Below are 22230 nucleotides of genomic sequence, written 5' to 3'. Positions count from 1 at the left end.
TTTCAGAGTAGCTGCCTTGTGCTGCTGGAAGCAATGAGCTTGAGTTAGCTTGATTGGCAAGAGGAGGGACCATGCCACAGCCATGGCAGCTGGCCTAATTTCTGCTCTAATTCTGTCCCTCATGGTGCTGGTTGGAACTTTACAGTAAGTATAATACCACCTTGCCTGAGAGAAAAGAAACAGCTCTCTTCATTAATTCCTACCCTCCAGGATGGCATCTGCCAGCTAGTACTACAGGAGGCTGAACTCCACCTTTGCAAATGCCAAAGCTTGAATTTTAGGCACTTAGGTTCAAGGACTTAGCTCTGCTCAATGTCTTGTAAACAGTATTTTTTTTTCTCTGCTCCTCAGTCCATGGTTTTCCAAAGGATGCACTCCTCCTTTCTCACTATTTAGAAGAAGTTTTTGAAGAAGGAACGTGTTTTGCTAAAGACATGTAGGTGAGGGACTGCACATATTACAGTTAGACCTCAATGACTTCTCTGACCTTAAGTACTTAAAGGGTAATCATCACTACGTAACAACTATATTATAACAAAGCGCCTACACTTACTCAAAACACACTGCTCATTGCAGTCAATCCTGAAGGACAGTTTAGGGAAAAAACGGTGGAAAGGAAATGTGCAGAAATTTACCGTTCTTTTTTTCCTGTTTTTCTGGAACAAACAGCCTACCAGACACTTAGTGTTGTTATACTTTGATAAGCAACAGTTTTACAGTTTTTGTTTTGAGTAAAATGACATAGTTGAATTTTGCATTTCTGAGGATGAAAGTGAACTGTGGTAAAATCAGAAAAAGATGTCCATTTTCAGAAACTCATATGCAGGTCTTCCTTGCATGATAATAAGCTGCTTTAACAACTACAGCAAAATTAATTGTAACAAAATAAGACTTCCTGATGTTTATTAGATATTGTAAGAATGAAATGTACAGTATACAAAATTAATATAAAAAATGTTTACAATTGATTTTAACAACACAGTTTTCTTTGGATTAACTGCAGACAAGCAGCTTTATAAGAAGTTATGTGGAGGTCTATTTTCTATTATAGAATCTCAAGCATATCACTATGTGCTGTCTACAATTTTAATCTACAAGCTACTGAATTTTTGCTGAATCTTGGTGGCATTTCTTGGAAAAGAACAGAACTGCAACATTAGCTTAGAGAAAAAAAATTCATTACAACAAAATGTTAATTGTTCAAGTTCATAAGCAAAATTGGTTTTGAAATTTCAAACCTTACAACTGTACATTTTCAATATCAAACATTAGCCAGGAGTTACAGTCTGCTGTACTGGTGACAAAGATTTTCAACTTTATTTTGGTTTCAGACAGATAGACAATCCTGGTTTTCTTTTTCCTAATGAATTTTCACATCTTTAAAATTAGCATTAAAGAAAGTTCATTCTCCTAAAGGAATAGTTAAAGCATGGTGCATTTCATAAGCCGAATTTAAGATCCATCTATATATAGGAATGTAAAATGGTTTTTCATTTGTTAAATATCTGTATTTTCAGTTTAAGTCATAGTGTTTAATAGAAAGATAGAGTAACTACCAAGGACTAATCTACACAACCTAAAACCTGTCTATCTGTTCCATATATTACATGTTTGCCATAATGCTTTTCACTACAATATAAAATACTCTTTTTCTAAAATGAAATTAGTACCGGGGAATACTATGCACAGTTATGAATATTGACAATATTTCCCTGAACAAGAAAAAAAATCTTTAATAGAATTTCTCATACATACTCTATTTTGCAATAGGAATATGATTTAAACTGAAAATTCCTCTCAAGTTGTCCACTTTTTCTTACTAGACACTGAATGTATTTACACAACTGCAATTAATTCAAAATGGTGAACTGCTGCCAGATGAGCTGGTGAATGACTTAGAACAGGAATGGGTCCCTTACAAAGAGTGGGCCAGCCTTCCAGAACCACCTTCTCTTGCCGTGTCTCTAATGTAAATCTCTTCACCTTTTAAGTTGGCACATATCACAAGAACTTTTAAAACAATCCCTGTGAATGAACATGGAGAGAAAACACAATACTAACGATGCAAAGCCATTCTTCAGAAATTTAGAAGAGTCCAAAATTATTTTTCTTCATCTTTTAGCATTAAACTGGTAAACTTCAGTGAATTGGGCATTGTATTTTTAATAGAGGAACTATTCAAATTATCTTGTGCTGGGAACAGCTGGGCTTGCTGGTTTCTTTCCTTTTACTTTCCTTTTTTTTTTAAGACCATTGGCAAGAACAATCTGTAGGCTCTTGGACTGAATAGCTGACCCAGCTTGAATTACTGGTGCAATACAATTGCACAGTTCGCCTCTGCAGCCCAAGCTCCCTGCAGCATTTGCAGAATCTTGCATATGTGTTGATGTTGTAGTTGTAAATGCTTGCAGACGGGCACTTTCCATCACATGAAACAATGTTCACCTGGTAACAAACATGAAGAATAATCAGCAAATGGAAGAAGCTAGGAAGTAAAGTTAGGAGTTCTCTAGGAAACTCCAAAGACATTAGGTACCCAAATCCAATGGCAAAGCAATGAAAAATTTGGAGGTATTTCCTCTAGGACCTTATGAAATCCCACTCTGTCTGAGTAATAAACTCTGAATTATATTGCCCAAATAGGTCATAATTTTTATCTTACAGAGACTAATGATGATTTTCCTGTCAGGCAGATTTTTGCTATTAAGACACAAAGAAACTATTTCAGTTTTGAATTTTTAACGTATTCGTAACAACTTTGGCTTGAACATAGCACCAAATGTTCTGTCTACAGCTCCCTACAGTATTCATTTCAGTGATACACTAATGCACTGTTGCTATACTGCTGTCAGTAAGGAGGAATATAGCAAATCAATCCTTTGGGAACCCAAGGGGAATTATTACTGATGATACCAAAACTGTAATACAGACTGTAACAGAAACAGTCATAGAAACTGATAATGTTTTCAAGTTTAATAGTCAGGATTTGTATTTCTGTTCAATGAGACACCGAGACTAAATTTCCTGGCTGCCTAACAATTCACTCTACCAAACATACTCTCAGAGTCATTTTAGATGTTACAGCTGTTTCCCTATACTCTTTTATTGCAGCTTTCCAGGCGCTCTTACACATCTCACCAGACATCTGTCTGCACCCTTGCCACTGCTCACACTGCCTTATTGCTCAGGAGGACATTGTTGGTGTCTTCCTACAGCAAATCCTTCAGTAGACACACAGATAGTGCCTCATTATTCCTACACATTTCACAGTATGCTCATGCTGCTGTCTAAAAAAACCCCTCAGGATCCAAGATTCCTGTCTTCATGAAGCTGGCATTTAAATACTTTCCTTAAACGGATGGAAAATTAAACACATCTGCAGTCATTTTAACTGTAGTATATCGAGTTATATGAAAGTTAATTTGCATACAATAATTGCACTTTTGGCTGAACTAAGACCTTGGATTTGGCACTGAACTAACGTGCCTAAATGCATACGAAAACAGAAGTCACATCCCCCTTTTTCTTATTATTTGAGAAGAAGATTGCTGTGAATGTAGGGAAACATTAAACCAGCTCTATGAAGCACAGAAACCTCTGCCTCCATGAGAGAAAGATGCAGACAATAGCCCTGTGGAATTTGTGTTCTCTTTTTCCTTCTTTTTATTTCTTATATTTTTCCCCTTCTATTAAAAGAAATGGTGGTAATTATTCACTTACTGGTGTGTTACTCCTGCAGTCATTCTTGCGGATAGTCATCCTAACAGTCACCTTTTTACAGAATTTTCCATCTTCCTTACCTGTAAATTGGGCATTGATTGAAAAATATCAGCTCAAAATTCTAAACATTTCAGAGACAAGAACATTCCTGAATGTTCTAGAGGATCAAGTGATACAAAAAGAAAACACCCAGTACATCACTACATATACAAAACTTTGGAAAAGTGACATTGGTTATGCATTGTATCACTTTTAAAACTATTCTATTTCATGCATTAAAGTATCTGTCTCCTTGTATCTTCAATAACAATTATAAAAGGTCCATTCTTCACTCAGAAGACTTCTAAGAATAAGGCCACTGTCTTTAAAAAAATTTTGTAAAATTGATCAACCATTCCTGAGAGAATGCTTGTAAATAATGCATAAAATGCATTTTCTATTAAATAACTGTAACAAACTTTAACAGCAGCAACTGCATTCCAGTGGTATAAATAAAGTTTTAAAATGAACAGCAGGATCTGATGAAGAATAGCACTTCAGAAGGTTTTACACTTCTGTATGTTTTTATTAAATAAGAGAAAGAACAACAGTGAACAAAGTAATTTTTTTATTTACATTTTCATTAGCATTATTTCCACATTTTTTCTCACAGAAGTATTTACAAATTATATGGATGAAATAAAATAGGAAATCATGAAATGACGTGAAATGAAATGAAATGAGGTGTTCAGCTTAATTTAAGGGAATCCTGAACATTTGAAGAAAAGCGAAGAAGTTCAGTATAAAGTTCAGTTGTTAGAGATGAGAAAATACAGTATCTTCTTATGATGGTCCTTTCTATGCTGAAGAAATCACATCACATTGCTGATCTGTAACAAAAATGAACAGTCCAGTCCATTATAACAGCTTCCACAGTTTCACAGCAGATTTTACACACTGTGATGCAGTTCTACATGATTCTCCACTTACAGAACAGCATTTTCTTTTAGCCAAGATATCCAAAGATGTTGACAAAACACGATTAGTGTTAGCTCCAGAAAAGCAAGGGAAACGAAACCAGTACCTAATACTGAACTGTGACAGAGGCTTATTACATTTTGATATGTGATGTCCAATTCCCTGCTCTAATTGCTGTCAAACCAGGTAATAATACTTCTCAAAGAGAAGCATTTTCTCTATTGTGGTTTGTTGGGTTTTTTTTAAATACATAAAAGCCTGTGACTGCTTCTAGACATAGCAGGGGGTTCTGGAATATGAAACAAAGGACAGAAATGAATCTTCTTGGAAGCAAATAAAAATCTACAATCAGAAATAGCTGGCTACTGCTTGATTATCATTGAATCATATTTGCTAAGGGAAAACTAAATCAAGAAATGAGGAAAAAAAATGGTTTTGAAAATAAAAAACTCACCATTATTTCACATTCCTTATGGTCTTATTTATGTCCTTTCTTCTTTTATATTATACAAGGCGTGTAGGATGGAGAATTCAGTGCAGCTGTGGCTATGACTTCATCCAGGCTATAGTCAAGATACATCATATCTCAAAAAATAAATTTACAATGTATTTCCAAGTAAGTACTTTAATGTCTAGTGACTTTTAATGCACTCTCCAACAAAATGTACTTTTCCATCAAAAACATTACAAAACATGTGAGTGTCTCATAATGTGTCCTGTTATGAGAAGATTCTTTTTCACTATCTGTATGGTTGAAGATCCTTGCTTGGTTTTTGAGTTGAGTCAGAACACCTTTTTTATTTGAAGTGATGTTGATATGAAAGAGTAATATAGATTTCAGTGTTGTACTCCTAGTGTTGTGAGCGTAATGAAGGACGTGCACATCATAGACAACATCATTTGTCTTACAGAAAAAGAGATGTTTTCACAAAATACTGTCTTGCCTCCCTATGAGGCCTCTTCCATAGAGATGTAAACAACACAGTGTATGTAAACAAATGCAGTCACGATAACATTCTCTTGAAAGTGCCCTATTTGATATAGAAAAAAATAAAACACACCCTATTTTCATTCAATGTGGCCCTCAAGCAACAGTAATTGGCTTCTACAAGTGCTCCTAGGAAGCAAAGGAAGGTAATAAGCCTGGAAACGAAAGAAAAAGTGATCAAGCAAAGCAAGGAAGGAAAAATTATTATTAAAACTGGCCGTGACCTAGGTTTGACAGAACTGATGACAAAAGAAATTTTGCAGTGTAATACACTACAGGACCATATTAAATGTCTATACATTACTTTGAAGGCATCCTCTATTGTGATGGCATTGAGTTCTTAAACAAGCCTTCAGCCTCACTTCGCAAGACAAGAGAATATAGGGAACTTCAGCTCCATGAGCAGTTGGTAAGTACAGTACATTACAGTATTATTATCATTACAGTATTACTGTATTGATATTGATGTTTTATTTTTACTGTATTTCAGTAATTATTACTAATTTATGTGAGGTATGTGTTACACTACTGTTGGGTTAGATGAGGTTAGGTTACTTGAGCTTCAGTTAGCTTAGGGCAGGTTACGTCAGGTCACGTGTATGCATCAACTCGCTTAACGACACTCTGATCAGAACCACCTACCGTTGTTAATCAAGGCACAACAGTAAGTGCCAAAACATTGGCATTCATACCTTGTTAGAATTCAAAAAATTATCATGTTCTACTAAAACCGTTAAAGATAATCTCCCGTTTTCATGGAGTAAACACAGGCTTGCTACTTTCAGTATACTGTCCTGACTATGGATGGAAAAGAAATGACCTGCTTCTGCTGTGTATGCCACTGGAAGCAAAACTGCATGATACATCATCTGCCAAAATGTTGTTTTGTTATAAGCTAAGCTTTAACAATTAAAGCCATTAGTCTCTATGTTCTACAGCACTGTAAACACACTGTAATTAGTTTACATTTTTAAAGATAGAAATTTTACACATGCAGCAAGCCAAAGACTATGCAAATGCTTACTACCAACAGTACATTGTTGGCTAACAACAATGCACTGCCCACACAGTGCAAAATGAAATACAAAACAAAACCAAAATGTGAGCCACTCTGAACCATGAGCAGTTATACTACACTGCAGCTTTTGGCATAATTGGGTAACACAAGGCCTGATGCTCCTATCAGGGAGTACATTGTTGGAAATCAACAATGATTCTGTTTGGGCTGGTCCTACTTATTTCCAGGAAAATGTACCTGTGTAACAGCTAGCATAGGCTGTAGGAGTGACTGGGCTAACAGGGAATGGGAGGAACATTGACTCTGAAGAACCTGGTAAGAATATCACATGTTGAACACAGTACATCTTACAGAGGACTCCCTATCAGTATTAAACACTTTGGAGTTACTAGATTTCATCATATTTGAGAAAAGAATTCAACCTTAGAACTGTATATCACAGGATCACAGAATAGCTGAGGTTAAAAGGGACCTTTAGAGGTCATCTGGTCCTACCTCCTACCTCCTACCTCAAGCAGGGGCCACTGTGCCAGCAGCTCAGAACTAACATCAAAACCAGGAAGCTTTTGCTCTAGATTGATTTAACTAAGACAATCTGGTACCCTAAATTTAAGTTGTCCATTAGGGCTACAAGAAAGAAATGATATAATTTCTTCTGAGCAATGTTTGTAAAAACCCCGTAGGTTTTGATGGAACTCCTGGGACTTAATTTTCAAATACTACTTAAAACTCAAAGCAAAAGTAGCTTAATGGATTTTTAATGGTCTTAATAAATTGTTTGTTCAGGAGCTGGCTTATTTGGCTGCTAAGGCATTGAAGAGTAATGTCATATAATCAAAAACTAATCTTAAAGACCCTATGGAGAATCAGCTACAGAACTAGGACAAATGCTTGAAACACTGGTCCATCAGAACGAAAAAAACTTGAAGGGATATTGCCATTCTCTTAGATTGATCAGGAGCATGAAAAAAGCAGACAAATCCTCTACAGTTTCAATAACATTTGTACTACAAATTGTAATATGTATAACTCCAAACAGTAAGTGTGCATGTGTTACCATATCTGGTAGTCATGATGGTTCTAGTCCCATCCCAACCAGCAGGAAATACTGGCACTTATTTCCAGCTCTCTCCCACACTTTATCCTCTCCCACACTTTATCCTCTACTATCTTTAGCCTCTAGGTCACTATTCCAGCAGCTTACACAAACAAAGTGCAATTTTTGCACCTTTTTAAAGATAATGAGACTGTCCAGTATAAAATCTCCTTTGCGATTACTTAAAACATTGTCAGCTTTAAGTAATTGAACTTAAATTCCTCAGGTTAAATGTCTGCCTCGAGCTAAGTTCTTCATGAAATCAGCCAAAGTGTGTCAGCTGTGTACCACTGTATTAATAAAAAATCAACTTAGCTCTTGATGTATATTAAGAATTTGCACATTTGGAACTTATTCTGTATAGAATTTTTTATTTTTTCCAGAGAACCTTTATTAGCTCTCATAGATGTCAAAACATATCTTGGTAATCAAGTAAGGGAGGATTTTTTTAATTGTAAGTTCTTTTAAAAGATATTGCCTGAAAGCTTCTGAACAATGTCTATTACGGAACGTAAAACTATACTACAATCAGTTAATTATTTAGAGCATTAACTTACAAACTGCATAAATTAATCTTCACTTTAACCAAATACGAAGATAAAAATGTAGATGAAGCATGTCTTAAGGTGCCTTCCAAAACACGGTGCCTTTCATTATACTAAATGCAGCAACTAATATTTTGAGGAGTTTTACAGGAGAACTACAAGACACTCAAGGTAACAATTTTAGTGACTTGGCCAGCTACTATCACTATCAGTGGAGTAAATCCTTCAATGTTAAACTAGTCTCTCTGATTTAGCTCCACTAGTTTCATTGATATTCACATGAGTAAGACTGGGAAAAGCATAGCTTTTGAGATCAGCGAATCAAGCTTTCATGCAGGGAAGAATCAACCTCATGTCTAAAGTAACAACAAATCAGACAGATTTGTGAGGCAGGAAGTGTCATTCATCACTTACATGTTTTACAGCATCCTTCTAAGAACGGCACAACATAGCCTCCAACCTGACCAAGAAAGAAATAAAGAGAAAAATCTTTGTTTTTGCAAACATTCATTCCCATGTATCTGCACTGTTAGAAATATACTTCAGATAAATCTCTGCAATGTTAATTCAGGCAAACGCAAAATTCTGGTGAATGAAGGTTTGGTTATAAATAATCTAACTCGACAGTTTCAGCACAAGTGAGTACAAAGTGGTTGTAACTGAAAGTCACTATACATCAGCAGCTATCAAAATGCCACGTGGAGAGGGAATGCCCATGTTAAGTCTGACTCCATCATATGTTACTTAGAGCAAACCTCTGACTTCCTGTAGAGGCCATATTGACAATCACAAAAAACCCCTGATTCTGATCTCAGTGCAGGAAGAAATCTCATCTAAATGAGAAGCCACACCTTTCCCATAGTGGAGAGTCAAGGCTGTCTTCAGTGGGAAGAATAGCTGCAGCTTTTTAAAAAGTGCTCTCAGGATTACATTGAAGGAGAGTTCCATTTTTTATTTTCACCTTGGTACCTCAAATCACAATGATCTAACTCTGCCTTAACTTTTTTAGTTTGCCTGGAACAGGGAAAAGCCTTCCACCAGCTATGTAACTGAGAATCTCTCTGAAGACCCAACCCATTGTATCTGTATGGAAGAATTACAGCCACCTAGTTCCTTTTGGACTGTTCCCTGCTTGTGTACCACCATTCATTAAGGTAAGTATCCTTCCATCCACATATAAATGTAGAATTACAGAGAGCAATATGAGATTGCTCCCTACGTACATTTCTGGCACTTAGTCTAATCTCATTCTGCAAATTAAAGAGAGCTTTTGCTTCTGCTTCAAAACTAGCCCACAAAACCTTATGTCCTACTGTAGAAAAGATTTCCCTGATATTCAGACGATCTTTTCTTTTCTTTTCTTCAATATTTTTGATCATTGTGATGAAGTTGCTATACACAGAAAATCAGAAAAATGCCTCTATTAAAAAAAACAACATATATTTTCTGAGAATAGCCCTCTCTGGCTGTGTAACTGGGCAGTCTGGTGGCAGAATGTATGTGTACAGCTTTTCACCTTCAAATATGGGCAAAAATGCAGGCATTGCAAGAATTTATAATTTCTCCATTCTTGAGGTAAAAATGTCTTTTGTCAGTATTAACCTTTTCATTCAAACATAAATGACAGCTAGAATGCAAACAATGCCTTGAACACTGACCTTCACACATTCAGTTTCATTAAAGGGTGGGCAGCCAACTGAAGAGGAAACCAGAACTGGTCCTACTTCTGTGTTAGTGCATTCATATCTGATGCAGTTTGAAGTCCAGACAGTACCAGGCTGTTAAAAATTATAAAACAGAAATTTTACTAAGCAGCTCTGCAAAAACAGTATTATAAGCGTGTATAATACAATTCCATTGAATGTGATCTTGTCTTAATCAAAAGTAATACATATAGCAAAACATAATTTAGATGCATGTTAAAGTTCTGCTTAAGTACAGAACTTAGAAGTCCACTAAATATATACTGTTAAGCTGGTTCTAAAAGAGTCAAGTTGAAGATAATTCTCTGATATATCAGAAGCCTCTTAATCTTTGTAGAAAGGTACATGATTGACTCTCCAATAAATTAATCCTAGAATCATAGAATGTCCTGAGTTGGATGGGAGCCACAGCAATCATCGAGTTGCTACATGGGACAAACACAAAATTCACACCATGAGCCCAAGGGCGTTGTCCAAATGCTTCTTGAATATTGTCAGGCTTGGCAGAATGACTACTTACTTCCCTGAGAAGCCTGTTCCAGCCCACCACCACCCTCTGAATGAAGAACCTTTTCCTAATATCCAACCTAAACCTCCCTAGCACATCTTCCTGCCATTCCCTTGGGTCCTATCATTGGTCACCAGAGAGAATGCAAAACTATTCTGAGTATTGGGCCACATAAGGCTCTTCTTTGCAAGTATTATATGGCAATGTGTGTACAGCATCTCATAATATTTTTATTTCTAATTATTTTGAGGGAATATGATATGCATAAACTTACCTTAAAATTAGAAACTGTGCCATTGCTGAAAGTGTAGAGACAAGACAAGTTCTTACAGCTACCACAGCAAGTTGTTACATCTTTTGGAGGCTGATAGACTTGGTTCTGCCAAAAACAAATAGATTATTCCTTGTATGAGACCACCTTGCAGCCCAATATTTTTCTACTGTAATGGGCAGATTTTTTTAATGTATCTGATTTTAGGGATGGCTTTAAAATAACTTCCAAAAGCACATAGCTTACATTTGTACACCTCCTACATTTAAGAAGCTTTTACAAAATGCCCTTCATTTTGAAGTAAAAAGGGAGAGGTTCCAACCCTGAGAGAATGAACTGGTCTTGCTATCATTTTCAAATGTAAGTCTGACAGCTTATTCAAGATCCACTGAAATTTTGACTTTTTACACATTAGACATCAAGTAACTACATAATTAGAAAAAGTAATCTATATAATATTCTCATGGTAATGTATCGTACTTTGTAAAAAGACAAGGCATCCTTTGCTTATTTTATAAAGTTGTTTTCAAGTTTTCATCTCATTTAGAATTATTCTTCTATTTATAATTATTGTCTTCCAAGTTCTTATTCAGTCAACATCTACCAGGAATGTGTAACAGTTTGCACATAATGCAGCTAAAGTTACACAGGGATGCAAGGTGGCAGTATGCTATATGCACTGGTTTCTATAAGATTTACACAGGGGCGAAAACAGTAAAGGGAATGAGACTTTCGTAAACCGCTGTCAGAAGTGTGGTATGACATCATCATAGGGAGATCTCAAAGTTACTTGCTTGTTCCTGTGACTGCAAACTAGTCAACAAAAGCCAATGAAATGTAATTAAGACCACCAGTCACAATATGCACATCTAAAATTCTGAATTTCTTACAGCTTTGCACTTGACAGCACAGTCTATTGAGGATGTGTTTATTCTGTAGTATTTAGTGGAGGGATCAATAACATTTGTACAATAAGATATACGGCAAACGCCATCTGAACCATGTTCCACAATTTTCTGTCCAGGAAGCAGCACACTCCTCTCATTACTCAGGCAAACTTTGTCTCTCACTACAAGAAAATATAAAATAAACAGCATACTCAGCACAATCAGCTTGATAGCAAAACTCTGTTTAAAAATGTTTCAAACAGTAAAACAGGAATGGGAAAAGCTACTCTACCTCTTTAAGTATTATGGGTCAGGTTTTCAAATATAAACTGTTAATAGCAGTTTAATATTTCACTAAAATCGCCAAACTATTTCAAATACAACCACACATGATATCTAATAAATAAATATATAATATTTATAATATTCTCTTAGCTGCACCACTAAAATGGCAGTGCAGGCTTCTTCAGCTGATATGTTTTATAAGCCTAAGATATGTACCTGAGAAACAGCTGGTTTTCCCCACAGGATAATTAGCTCAGAAGTATACGTACATCTTCATTGTAGAAATCCAGGCAAGGACAATCCCAACTCTATTGGCCAGAGGGGTGGCCCACAGAAATTAATTTTTTATTGCGCTTTTTATAGCGTATATTTATTTTAGAGTGTTTTCACAGACACTGTTAAGCATGTCCTAACATAAATTTGCATGGTGCTGAATGCTGTCCTTGATCTTTTAAAGTACCTAAGCATGTCGACCTGCTCCTGATAGTCTCATCATGGGGTTAGTGGAACTTTTGTTTAAGTGTGTGTTTTAGTTTCTTTCTGGAGTTCCTAGTCCAGCTCAGCAACACACAGGCTGCTTAGTCAACACCACCCAACTTTCGCAGTGCTATTGCACTGCACAGACCTGCTGCTGTAGGAGCTTAGAGAACACAAGGACAGGCCACAATCAACCAAATATTTCCTTGGGGGTCCTATTTTCTTAGATTTTTTTGTTACGCTACTTATGAATTACGTCAGTCAGTTCTTTCGTCCCTCCTCAGAACCATGTTCAAAGTTAACATCTGATTTATGATTTCTTTAGCATTTGAAAGTGTATTTCTTTAAATTAAATTATTTTCTGACTTACCACACTTGTACTTAACACAGTTACAGATATTTTCTGTACTATTCTGAAACTGTTCATCTATCTGAAGTTTCTGCCCCTAAATGTATAAAAGAAGAAAAAAACACAAGTGAGACAACAGTGTTTTCTTATCTGTACGATCTTTTAAACATTTTTCCTTCGGCATTTGAGTAGCAGCATCTTTTGCCCCTAGAAAGCGATTTTGAATACACTTTCATCACTCACAGGGACATTTAATTTTGTGAAGATAAGCAAATGGAATTTTTTTATACCTGAAAAACAGGAATGGTTGTTGGTTTCAGTATAGCAGATATTTAGGACAGAAAAGACTAAGGCAGGCTAACAATGAAATGCAATGGCTTGCCTTTGTAAAGAAATCTCCATGCCATATGGAGTGTATGCTTTCATGAAGCAACCTAATGAATATAAATAGCATCAAAATAGCATAGATGTACTTTTTGATTTTGCCTTTTATTGTTTATACATGTGTATATTAAGACTTTCTCCCAGTTTTCTGCAAGTCCTGATACCTTATACCCAAGTTTCTTCACCAATTAAATGAAAGTACAAACAATAACCTTATTTACAAAGCATTTTGAAGTTCCTCTATAAAAAATGAGTACTATTTCCAGTTCTTTCCTAGGACTCCAAATTATAACTTTTATAAATTATTCCCTTCGCAATATTATTTTCTGGATAAAATAATGACAAGCAGAACCAAAGCATGCCCAGTAATGACTGAGAACCTAACCCAGCAATGCTAATAAGCATATTTATAATGCAGAGCCAGTCACAATGAAATGCAGTTTAAAAGTTCTGCTTAGGCAGCAGTCTGAGTGGATGATGTATGTTAACATATACACTGTAACAAATAATGTTAACAAAACACCACTGCTTTAAAGTATTTTGTTCTGACAGTTTTAAAACAAAATTTTATCCTTGCATGCATGAAAGCAGTTCCACTCTACAAACACTTCAGGGCAGGATAAGGTCATAAAAACCTCTGAAAATACCAATGCTATATGGCCATTCTATTCTGCAACACATTTAAATTTAACTGATTTCTTATAGATGCATATAACTTTTTGTAAAGCAATTTTAAAACAGAGAGAATGACATGTCATTTTATATTTCATTGATGAAACTATTAATGAGATACTAATTAGATATATTAAGAAATGAATAAAAGAGTACTAAGTACTGACAAAGAAGAATTTCATACCAGTTTGCACTGAGGTTTGGGGATTGTTTCACATGCACATTCTAAAACAAAACACAATTACAGAAACAATAATTTAGAAAGTTGTATGCCACTTGCTTAAAATAGAACATCAGAAAGAACAGAAGTTCTAGATGTACAAGTGATAGCTGAAGTTCTGCTGAAATTTTGAAATACACCCATCTGGGGAGACCAGATTTACGTTTGATTTCTATTCCACCCTGACAACTAATATTAGCTTCTTTGACCACCTTTACTTATTATGATTTACAGCACTGTATCAACTGCAGTCCACCTGAACATCAAGAGATGATCATTCTAGCCACTATTCTTCTAGCTGTAATGACAATCATTACAATCAATATAAAGCAACGGAGAATTGTTTTTAAGTCATCACAGAGATGTATGATATACTACCATCTTCATAAACTGGCAAATTCCTGACCTGTGAACTTAACCTTTTTTTTTAAAAGCCATAAATAATCAACTACATTTTACAAAATTTTCAAGATTATAAGTCACCCAGTTTGCAGGTAAATGCTACAGGATATGATCACCCTTGAGAAGTACGAAAAAACCAAAACAGACAGATTAAGAAGTTCTGTACCATGAGATGACTTTTTTGTATCACTTGTTCATGATGAGACCACAATGGCACAGCTGGCTTAAACCAGACTTGAACCCAAAAGACCAAAGCTCTTGCTAGTGTCTTACTGTCTAAGACAACTAAAATGAAAATCAGTCATTTTACCACATGTCCGAAAGGGGCAGCACTTCTCTGGGCTCCACACCTCCACCAAAGACATGCCTAGCATACATTTGAATTCAGGACACCGATGTATTTCACAAACTAAAATCAAGGAAAAGAAAGTCCAATAAACTCAAGTTTGTCATGATTTGATGAATGGAAATATGAAATCATGAGATGGTAAATGACTTCTTAATATTAGATACCTTTAGAAAGTATCTTACTTGAAAAGGCTAATAATTTAAATGTAATCATTAGCCATCAGATAATAGTAGTGTGGAGTAGAAGTACTCTCGGTAAATATTTAAAACAGGTTTCAGTCTCCAGAATTTAGGCCCAGAAATTACTCATTTGTTTCCATGATACAGATATTCAGATAATGCTTTGGGCACATGAAGTTTTGAAACTAAAGACTATTTGTTCTGGACTGCAAATGATAGCTCGCTTATATACACAAGTGGAGCTGTATGTCTAATCTACCATTTTTGGCACTGAATGTCCACACTACCAAATTTGACATGTTATCTATTACTTAAAACATAAAAATTAAAATACTATTTACTTAAAATATAAAAAAGTCAAACTTACGACACTGGTATGTAGGGCAACATCTCTCTGTAGTGTTGCCAGCCACAATAAGAACTTCTCCTTCTTGACATTTGGGTATTTGATCAGAGCAAGCCCCGCATGCTGAAGAAAACAATTATTTAAATCTAAAACACAGGAGGAAATTTTACTGCTGCCTAGGAAACCAGCCCATAAGTTTCTCACAGAACCATGTGAAAGAGAACAGAGTTACTCTGCATTTACTCCTCATAGTCCTTACACAAGAGACTAATTTCCAGTGCAGCTTGCCTTTTCTTCGTCCCATGCTATAAAGAATGAACACATTGTGAGTCAGATCACAACAAATAAGATTTTCTCTCTCTTACTGTTATGAAAAATTTTGCTAGATTTTCTTCCTATCAATTTACCCTGTTGTATTAAGGAATGCTCCTCCGACCGAGTAGTAAGCTTTTTTATCCCTAATAAAGAGCATTTCCTGTGATTCTAATGTTATCCTCCCACTTGAACACTACAATAAGTATTTTTCAATACATACAGTGCAAAGACTCATTATATCAAAAAAGAGACAGAAAGATGATATGCAGACAGTGAGAAGAGCCAAACACAGCCGATAGAACGAATAATGAAATCATATAATTGTTTGGGTTGGAAGAGACTTTAAAGATCCCCTAGCTCCCATCCCCCAGTCATGGGCAGGAACACCTTCCACTCGATCACGTTGCTCCACCCAACCTGATCTTGGACACCTTCAGGGACAGGGCATCCATGGCATTTCCAGGCAACCTGTTCCAGTGCCTCACCACATTCACAGTAAAACATTCTTTCTAATATATAATCCAAATCTACCCTCTTTCAGCTTAAAATCGTTAGCTTTCATCCTATCACTGCACTCCCTGATAATAACATAAAAATAATAAGAGCCCCTTCTGAGCTTTCCTGTAGGGCCCCTTTGGCCCCCTACTACTGTAAATAACAGAAGTGTGATTCAAGTTTTCTATTAATGCTCAAATTTTTGCATATTAGAAAAGAGCTAATCAAGATCACTGAGCCTTTGATTTGTAGATATCTATGTGTAAAAATAAATTCAATAGGACCTTATTATCATATTATTATCATACAGAAAACAACCATATGGTAACATTGAAACTCCTATACTCATATCAGAAGTGCAATTTCATTATTGAATTAAGTCATTAAATGCCAAACAGCAAAAGAACTGAACTCCACCACTGTTCCTCTACATAACCTAAGAATACCACCCAGTTGCACAAAGCTGGTTTGTGACTCTTGGCAAGTGTTGCCATTTCTTGATTTTTGTAAACGTAATGCCCATTTTTTAAAATTGCAAGTTTTACTATGTTGGGAGAGCTAAAGGAAGTGCAAGGAGTCTTCATTGGCAAGATAATAGTAGACATTATTGCATATGCAAAAACATTTATAGTCTCCACTAGCCAGGATACTGCACCACAGATATAAGAAATGCAGCAGGTATTCTCCACCCGAGCAGCAATCAGTGTTTGATCATCTTGACAGCTTGGCATATGCTCTATTGGTTCACATTTTGCTGGATCACATTCTGCAAAAAAATACAATTAGATGTATTTCTTTATATGAAGTATAGCATTTCTCCTTTGTTACGCTACATCCCTAAGACACAGCAGTGCAGAGCGGAGAAATACTACAAGACACTTCAGAAAACCTTTTCCTTTAAATCGCAAGAGAGTAAAGATCCATTCTTGCCTGATAATTAAAATGCACAACCACTCCATCATTATATCTGCTCAAACTGAGGCAGAAACCAACATCAAGTTTTTAGACGAAAGAGAATTTTGTAAATGGCCATACTAATGATGTTATCTACACTACCTGTCTTTTTGCTTCTAAGTTGATCTATTTAGCTTATTCAATGTCTTTCTACAGGGTGAACTTTTTTATCTTTTCGGGAGAAACCTACCACAAACGTAGCTGGGACAACAGGATTCTTCACTGTAGTAAGTGACCAGCTTTTCCAAATCATTACACTCAGGGATCAGGGGTTCACAGAGGCTCTGATTACAAACTGTTACGTAAACGGAGAGAAAAAAATACATTCTTAACTACGTTATACATTTATAAGTTGTGCAGAGCACTGGTAAGCAGTATTTGCACTTTAGTACCTCAAATATCCAAATAACAACATGCATAGGAAACCCACAGCAAATTAACAAAAACCCTTAAGGCAATATTCAGAAATGTCCAGCATTTGCAACACTCTCCATGGAGGGAAAGTTAAACTAGAGCTGAGTTCCTCTGAGAATGTTAAAAAAAGCCAGAAAAATTCCTCTGGAAAACTCACTACAACATCATCCCAGGTGGTCAAAACATGAAAAATGCTTGCAATTTCTTTTTGAAGATGCACCTTCTAAGCTAAATAATGATTAAAAAAAACTTTTACATTCTTTTTTACTGCTCAGTTCATAAATTAGATAAACAATCATCTGATCTTTTTTTCTAGTAATTATTTGTATCATTTATTTGCATTTGGATTTTAAAAATAAATCAGTAGCCTGTACATCTGAGAGAAACACAATTCCCGTCCAAATCAACAGAGAGCTATTTCAGTTCTTATAACCCTTGCTCCTTTCCCCTACAACTCCTTCAAAACCTACTGGATATTGAGTATAAAGATTCTACAGTTTTCTGCAAAATCTGTAAATTCAAATCAAAATAGTTTCCATTTCACTTCAAAAGATGTTTAACAGGAAGACAACCGCAGAGAAAGGATATCTGCAAATTCCAGTGGGCTATATCTGTAATCATTAAAGAATACTTACTACAAATCTTCTGAGGACAACACGTCTGATCACTAGGAACAAGCAAGGGGACTTCTGCAAATCTCCGACACTCTAAATTCTGGATATCTGAGCAGTTGTACTCCACTGAAATAATGGTCTCACTGTCAACACATTTTTGCATACAGCATCCACTCAAAGAAGTTTTCCAGACTTCACCCACTGCACGAGGTGCTCCTGAGGTGTCTGTACAAGCTAGATCAAAACAACAGAAAATGGAAGTTACTCCTTTTGACTTCAAGTTTTGACCATTTTCTTCCACAGTGTGTGTGGAACTGTGAAGTATAAAAATCCCAGAGTTTTAAAGGCATCACCTATTCCCATCACCCCACTAAAACATGAAAGAGGAGACAGTGTAAGACTGAATTTGCATGGGAAAGCAAGACACTCAATACTCTCCAGAGGATCAGGGCCTCCACTTTGTTTTGTGTCTTCACAGCAAGGCGAGTCACTTAAAATCCCAATCCAATCCTTTGTTTTTAAAACAGTGATCTCAAAAGAAGCTACTCTTGTATTTCACATGTGGCAAAACTATTATTTTACTGTTCCTCATGTAATCTGATTTATAATAAAATGCATCTCTCAGGTTTGTGGTGTTAGTGTTAAGTATTGGTGCATAATTAGGTGTGCTCAGGCAGAACTGTAATGAGAATAAATATCAATACTGGCATAAAGAATGTAGGACATATATGTGTATTATTAAAAATGTGCAACTGATTCTTGCTGCATGTCTTTTGAATGCAGCCTACTATCAAGGTTGAATGCTGCCTAGGTTGGACCCCTTGGCAAAGGGCTAGGTGGAATGGAGGCCATGACTAATCATAGAATCATAGAACCACCAGGTTGGAAAGGACCCACCGCATCTTTGAGTCCAACCTTTCCTAATACTCCCTAAACCATGCCCCTAAGCACTTCATCCACCCGTTCCTTAAACACCTCCAGGGAAGGTGATTCCACCATCTCCCTGGACGGCCTCTGCCAGTGCCCGATGACTCTTTCCGTGAAAAATTTTTTCCTGATGTCCAGCCTGAACCTCCCCTGGCGGAGCTTCAGGCCATTCCCCCTTGTCCTGTCCCCTGTCACTTGGGAGAAGAGGCCAGCTGCCTCCTCTCCACAACCTCCTTTCAGGTAGTTGTAGAGAGTAATAAGGTCTCCCCTCAGCCTCCTCTTCTCCAGGCTAAACAACCCCAGCTCTCTCAGCCACTCCTCGTAAGACTTGTTCTCCAGCCCCTTCACCAGCTTCGTTGCTCTTCTCTGGACACGCTCCAGAGCCTCAACATCCTTCTTGTGGTGAGGAGCCCAGAACTGAACACAGTATTCGAGGTGTGGTCTCACCAGTGCCGAGTACAGAGGGAGAATAACCTCCCTGGACCTGCTGGTCACACCATTTCTGATGCCATTGGCCTTCTTGGCCACCTGGCACACTACTGGTTCATGTTCAGTCGTCTGTCAACCATTACCCCCAGGTCCTTCTCTTCCGTGCAACTTTCTAGCCACTCTTCCCCTAGTCCATAGCACTGCATAGGGTTGTTGTGCCCCAAGTGCAGGACCCGGCATTTGACCTCATGCCATTGGTCTCGGCCCAGCAGTCCAGCCTGTTCAGATCCCTTTGCAGAGCCTCCCTACCCTCCAGCAGATCCACGCTTCCACCCAGCTTAGTGTCATCCACAAACTTGCTGAGGGTGCACTCAATGCCTTCATCCAGGTCATTGATAAAGACATTGAACAGAGCTGGACCCAGTACCGAGCCCTGGGGAACCCCACTTGTGACTGGCCTCCAGCTGGAGTTAACTGCATTTACCACCACTCTCTGGGCCCGGCCATCCAACCAGTTTTCCACCCAGGAGAGTGTGCACCTGTCCAGTCCAGAGGCTGACAGTTTCTGAAGCAGAAAGCTGTGAGAACACACGTAGAACATGAGAATGCATAAACATAAGCAAAACCTTCCATCTTGAAGACCATCCTCCAGCTGAGAGAAGGTGACCAAAATTGTACGTCACAAGGATATTCCCAGTTTGCTCACCTGTAAAGTTAATTCATACTCACTACCTGGAGTCCTCAACTGAATAACATATACAGAACCCACAGAACATCAGGCCAGAAATTGACTTATTGCTAATGACTACCAAGTCGCAGATAATAAAGAGGAAAATCACATCCAAACATACCACATTTTTCTTCAGGAATACAGACAGCAGTGTGAGCTCGGTGCAGGATGGTCCCTCCAGCACAGACACAGCCTTCTGTCAACACTGAGCAGGAGTCTGAGTCCAGAGAAGCAACCTCGTTACTCTGACAACTATCTGCAACCTCACAGGCAGCTATACAAGCCTGATAGGAGAAGTTTTCAGGGCAGGGGAAGGCTAGGATGGAAATAAACAAATCACTTATTCTGAAGTTGTAATCACATGAAACATACTTAAAAGAAGACGTTATTGTCTTCTTAGCAACTTCCTGTGCTTCCCAACTCATTTGGATCTACCAGCCTAAAACAACCAACACGTGACCTTCTACATGACAAATTCAAGCAAAAGGAAGCTGTGAGCACTTTTACTTCTCTTCTTCTTGTAGTAACATTTTCATCAGGCTTTGGTTTGCATTTTGGCAGTATTCAAACCATGCACCAATGTTGACACAAAGTAATTTAGACTTCAAAAACATTTGAAAACACCACACAGATTAATACTACAGTGTTCTGAATCATTCTGTATACTTCGCAGTGGCTAAAGAAAATTTAGTGAGTACTAACAGGCAAAGCTTTGTCAGTTACAAGAATATACATGTAAAGTCAAATTCACCATTGTTTTATATGGAAAAACAAAGACTGGGATTAATTCATTACTACGTTTAATAGATATCCATATTAATTACTCTCTTGCGTGTGTTATTTTTAAGTCAATGAACACAGTTAAACTTAACACTCTTTATACTACTAATGTAAATGTATTGGCATGTTATGGGTGCATGCAGGAATTAACAAAAAAAAGCATCCAATTTGATCTAACTTAACCTTTCACAGCTTCAAACAGTGATTAAAGCTGCATAAATATGGCAAACAGAGGACAACTACAATTGCCAACAGCATGGTTCTGTAAACTACCAAAGTAGATGATCCTTATCATGTAATGATACACAAGTCATAGCACGATAATGAGACAAAGTCCAGTTCACAAAGGCACTGTCTGCTCAAAACTGATGAAGGTTCCAGTTTAGACTTTAACTGGGAGAGGAGGCTGACTTTATTCAGCTACTCACTACTAAAAATGGCCATAATAACCCACAGGAAATATTTGCTAGAGCTCTGTAAATAGAGGAGATTAAGCTTCTAAAAATCAGTCTACAGCACGTCACTTAGTGACTACAAAATCCAGGTGTGACTTCATGGTTCTTTGCTGGGCACACACCACCAGAGGTCACTGTGGTATAAAAATGAGTAATGATGGATGGAATACATAACTATATTCACAGATATATTTATTAGATTTTTTTAAACACTGCTTTGCTAAAATATACTTAAAGTACATTTAAAATATTTGCTAAAATCCATACAAACTGAAGGATTTAAAAAAAAAAAAGACTTTCCAAGCTTTAGATTCCACAACTATTATTTGCAGGGCATTACAACATGCCTTCGTGAAGCCTGTACATATACACCCACTTCAAATCACTTTAACGAAGACATCACTCAGGATTTCTGTGTACAGCAAGTTTTCTCATTTTTTTTGGATGACACTTCATCAGTAAGTCTTTTCTTTTCCAAGCACTGAAACCACAGATCTCCCTATGTTATTATAGCATAAGGCTTTACCTAGGTGATCATTGACAGCATAAAGAGATACTGTAATCCAAATTTTTTATTTACTGATAACCACAGGTCCCATTTGGCCTTACATTTTAGTATGTTGCTACAGGAGATGTCTTCTGCTAGGATACTGTAGCTCTCAGATTTTAGTTCTTACTTTCCATCAAATCTCAACGGTGTTTCATTGATCTAAGCCTTTCTCTGAAAACACAGCTTTTGGGAGCAGCATCAATCAGGCACT

At 36.9% G+C, this 22230-nt stretch overlaps 1 protein-coding gene across 1 annotated transcript in view; it reads right to left on the bottom strand.

The window, feature by feature from the left end:
- Positions 1-900: 900 nt before the first annotated feature.
- OTOG (otogelin) overlaps positions 901-22230 on the bottom strand; it is a 105973-nt gene continuing 84643 nt past the window's right edge. The window contains exons 41-55 of the mRNA XM_054068819.1: positions 20356-20550; positions 18170-18382; positions 17311-17415; positions 16822-16932; positions 15378-15479; positions 14793-14891; positions 14045-14085; positions 12826-12901; positions 11697-11875; positions 10810-10914; positions 9983-10102; positions 8739-8784; positions 6921-6995; positions 3721-3800; positions 901-2445 (exon numbers count right to left, since the gene is read on the bottom strand). Coding sequence (XP_053924794.1) covers positions 2245-2445; positions 3721-3800; positions 6921-6995; positions 8739-8784; positions 9983-10102; positions 10810-10914; positions 11697-11875; positions 12826-12901; positions 14045-14085; positions 14793-14891; positions 15378-15479; positions 16822-16932; positions 17311-17415; positions 18170-18382; positions 20356-20550 — 1748 coding nt within the window. The 3' untranslated portion in view covers positions 901-2244. The remainder of the gene's footprint in view (positions 2446-3720; positions 3801-6920; positions 6996-8738; positions 8785-9982; positions 10103-10809; positions 10915-11696; positions 11876-12825; positions 12902-14044; positions 14086-14792; positions 14892-15377; positions 15480-16821; positions 16933-17310; positions 17416-18169; positions 18383-20355; positions 20551-22230) is intronic.

The sequence above is a fragment of the Cuculus canorus genome, chromosome 5, assembly GCF_017976375.1.
Source record: "Cuculus canorus isolate bCucCan1 chromosome 5, bCucCan1.pri, whole genome shotgun sequence".
Lineage (NCBI taxonomy): Eukaryota > Metazoa > Chordata > Aves > Cuculiformes > Cuculidae > Cuculus > Cuculus canorus.
Note: the sequence above shows the minus strand (reverse complement) of the source record. Positions and strands in the feature narration are given on the sequence as shown.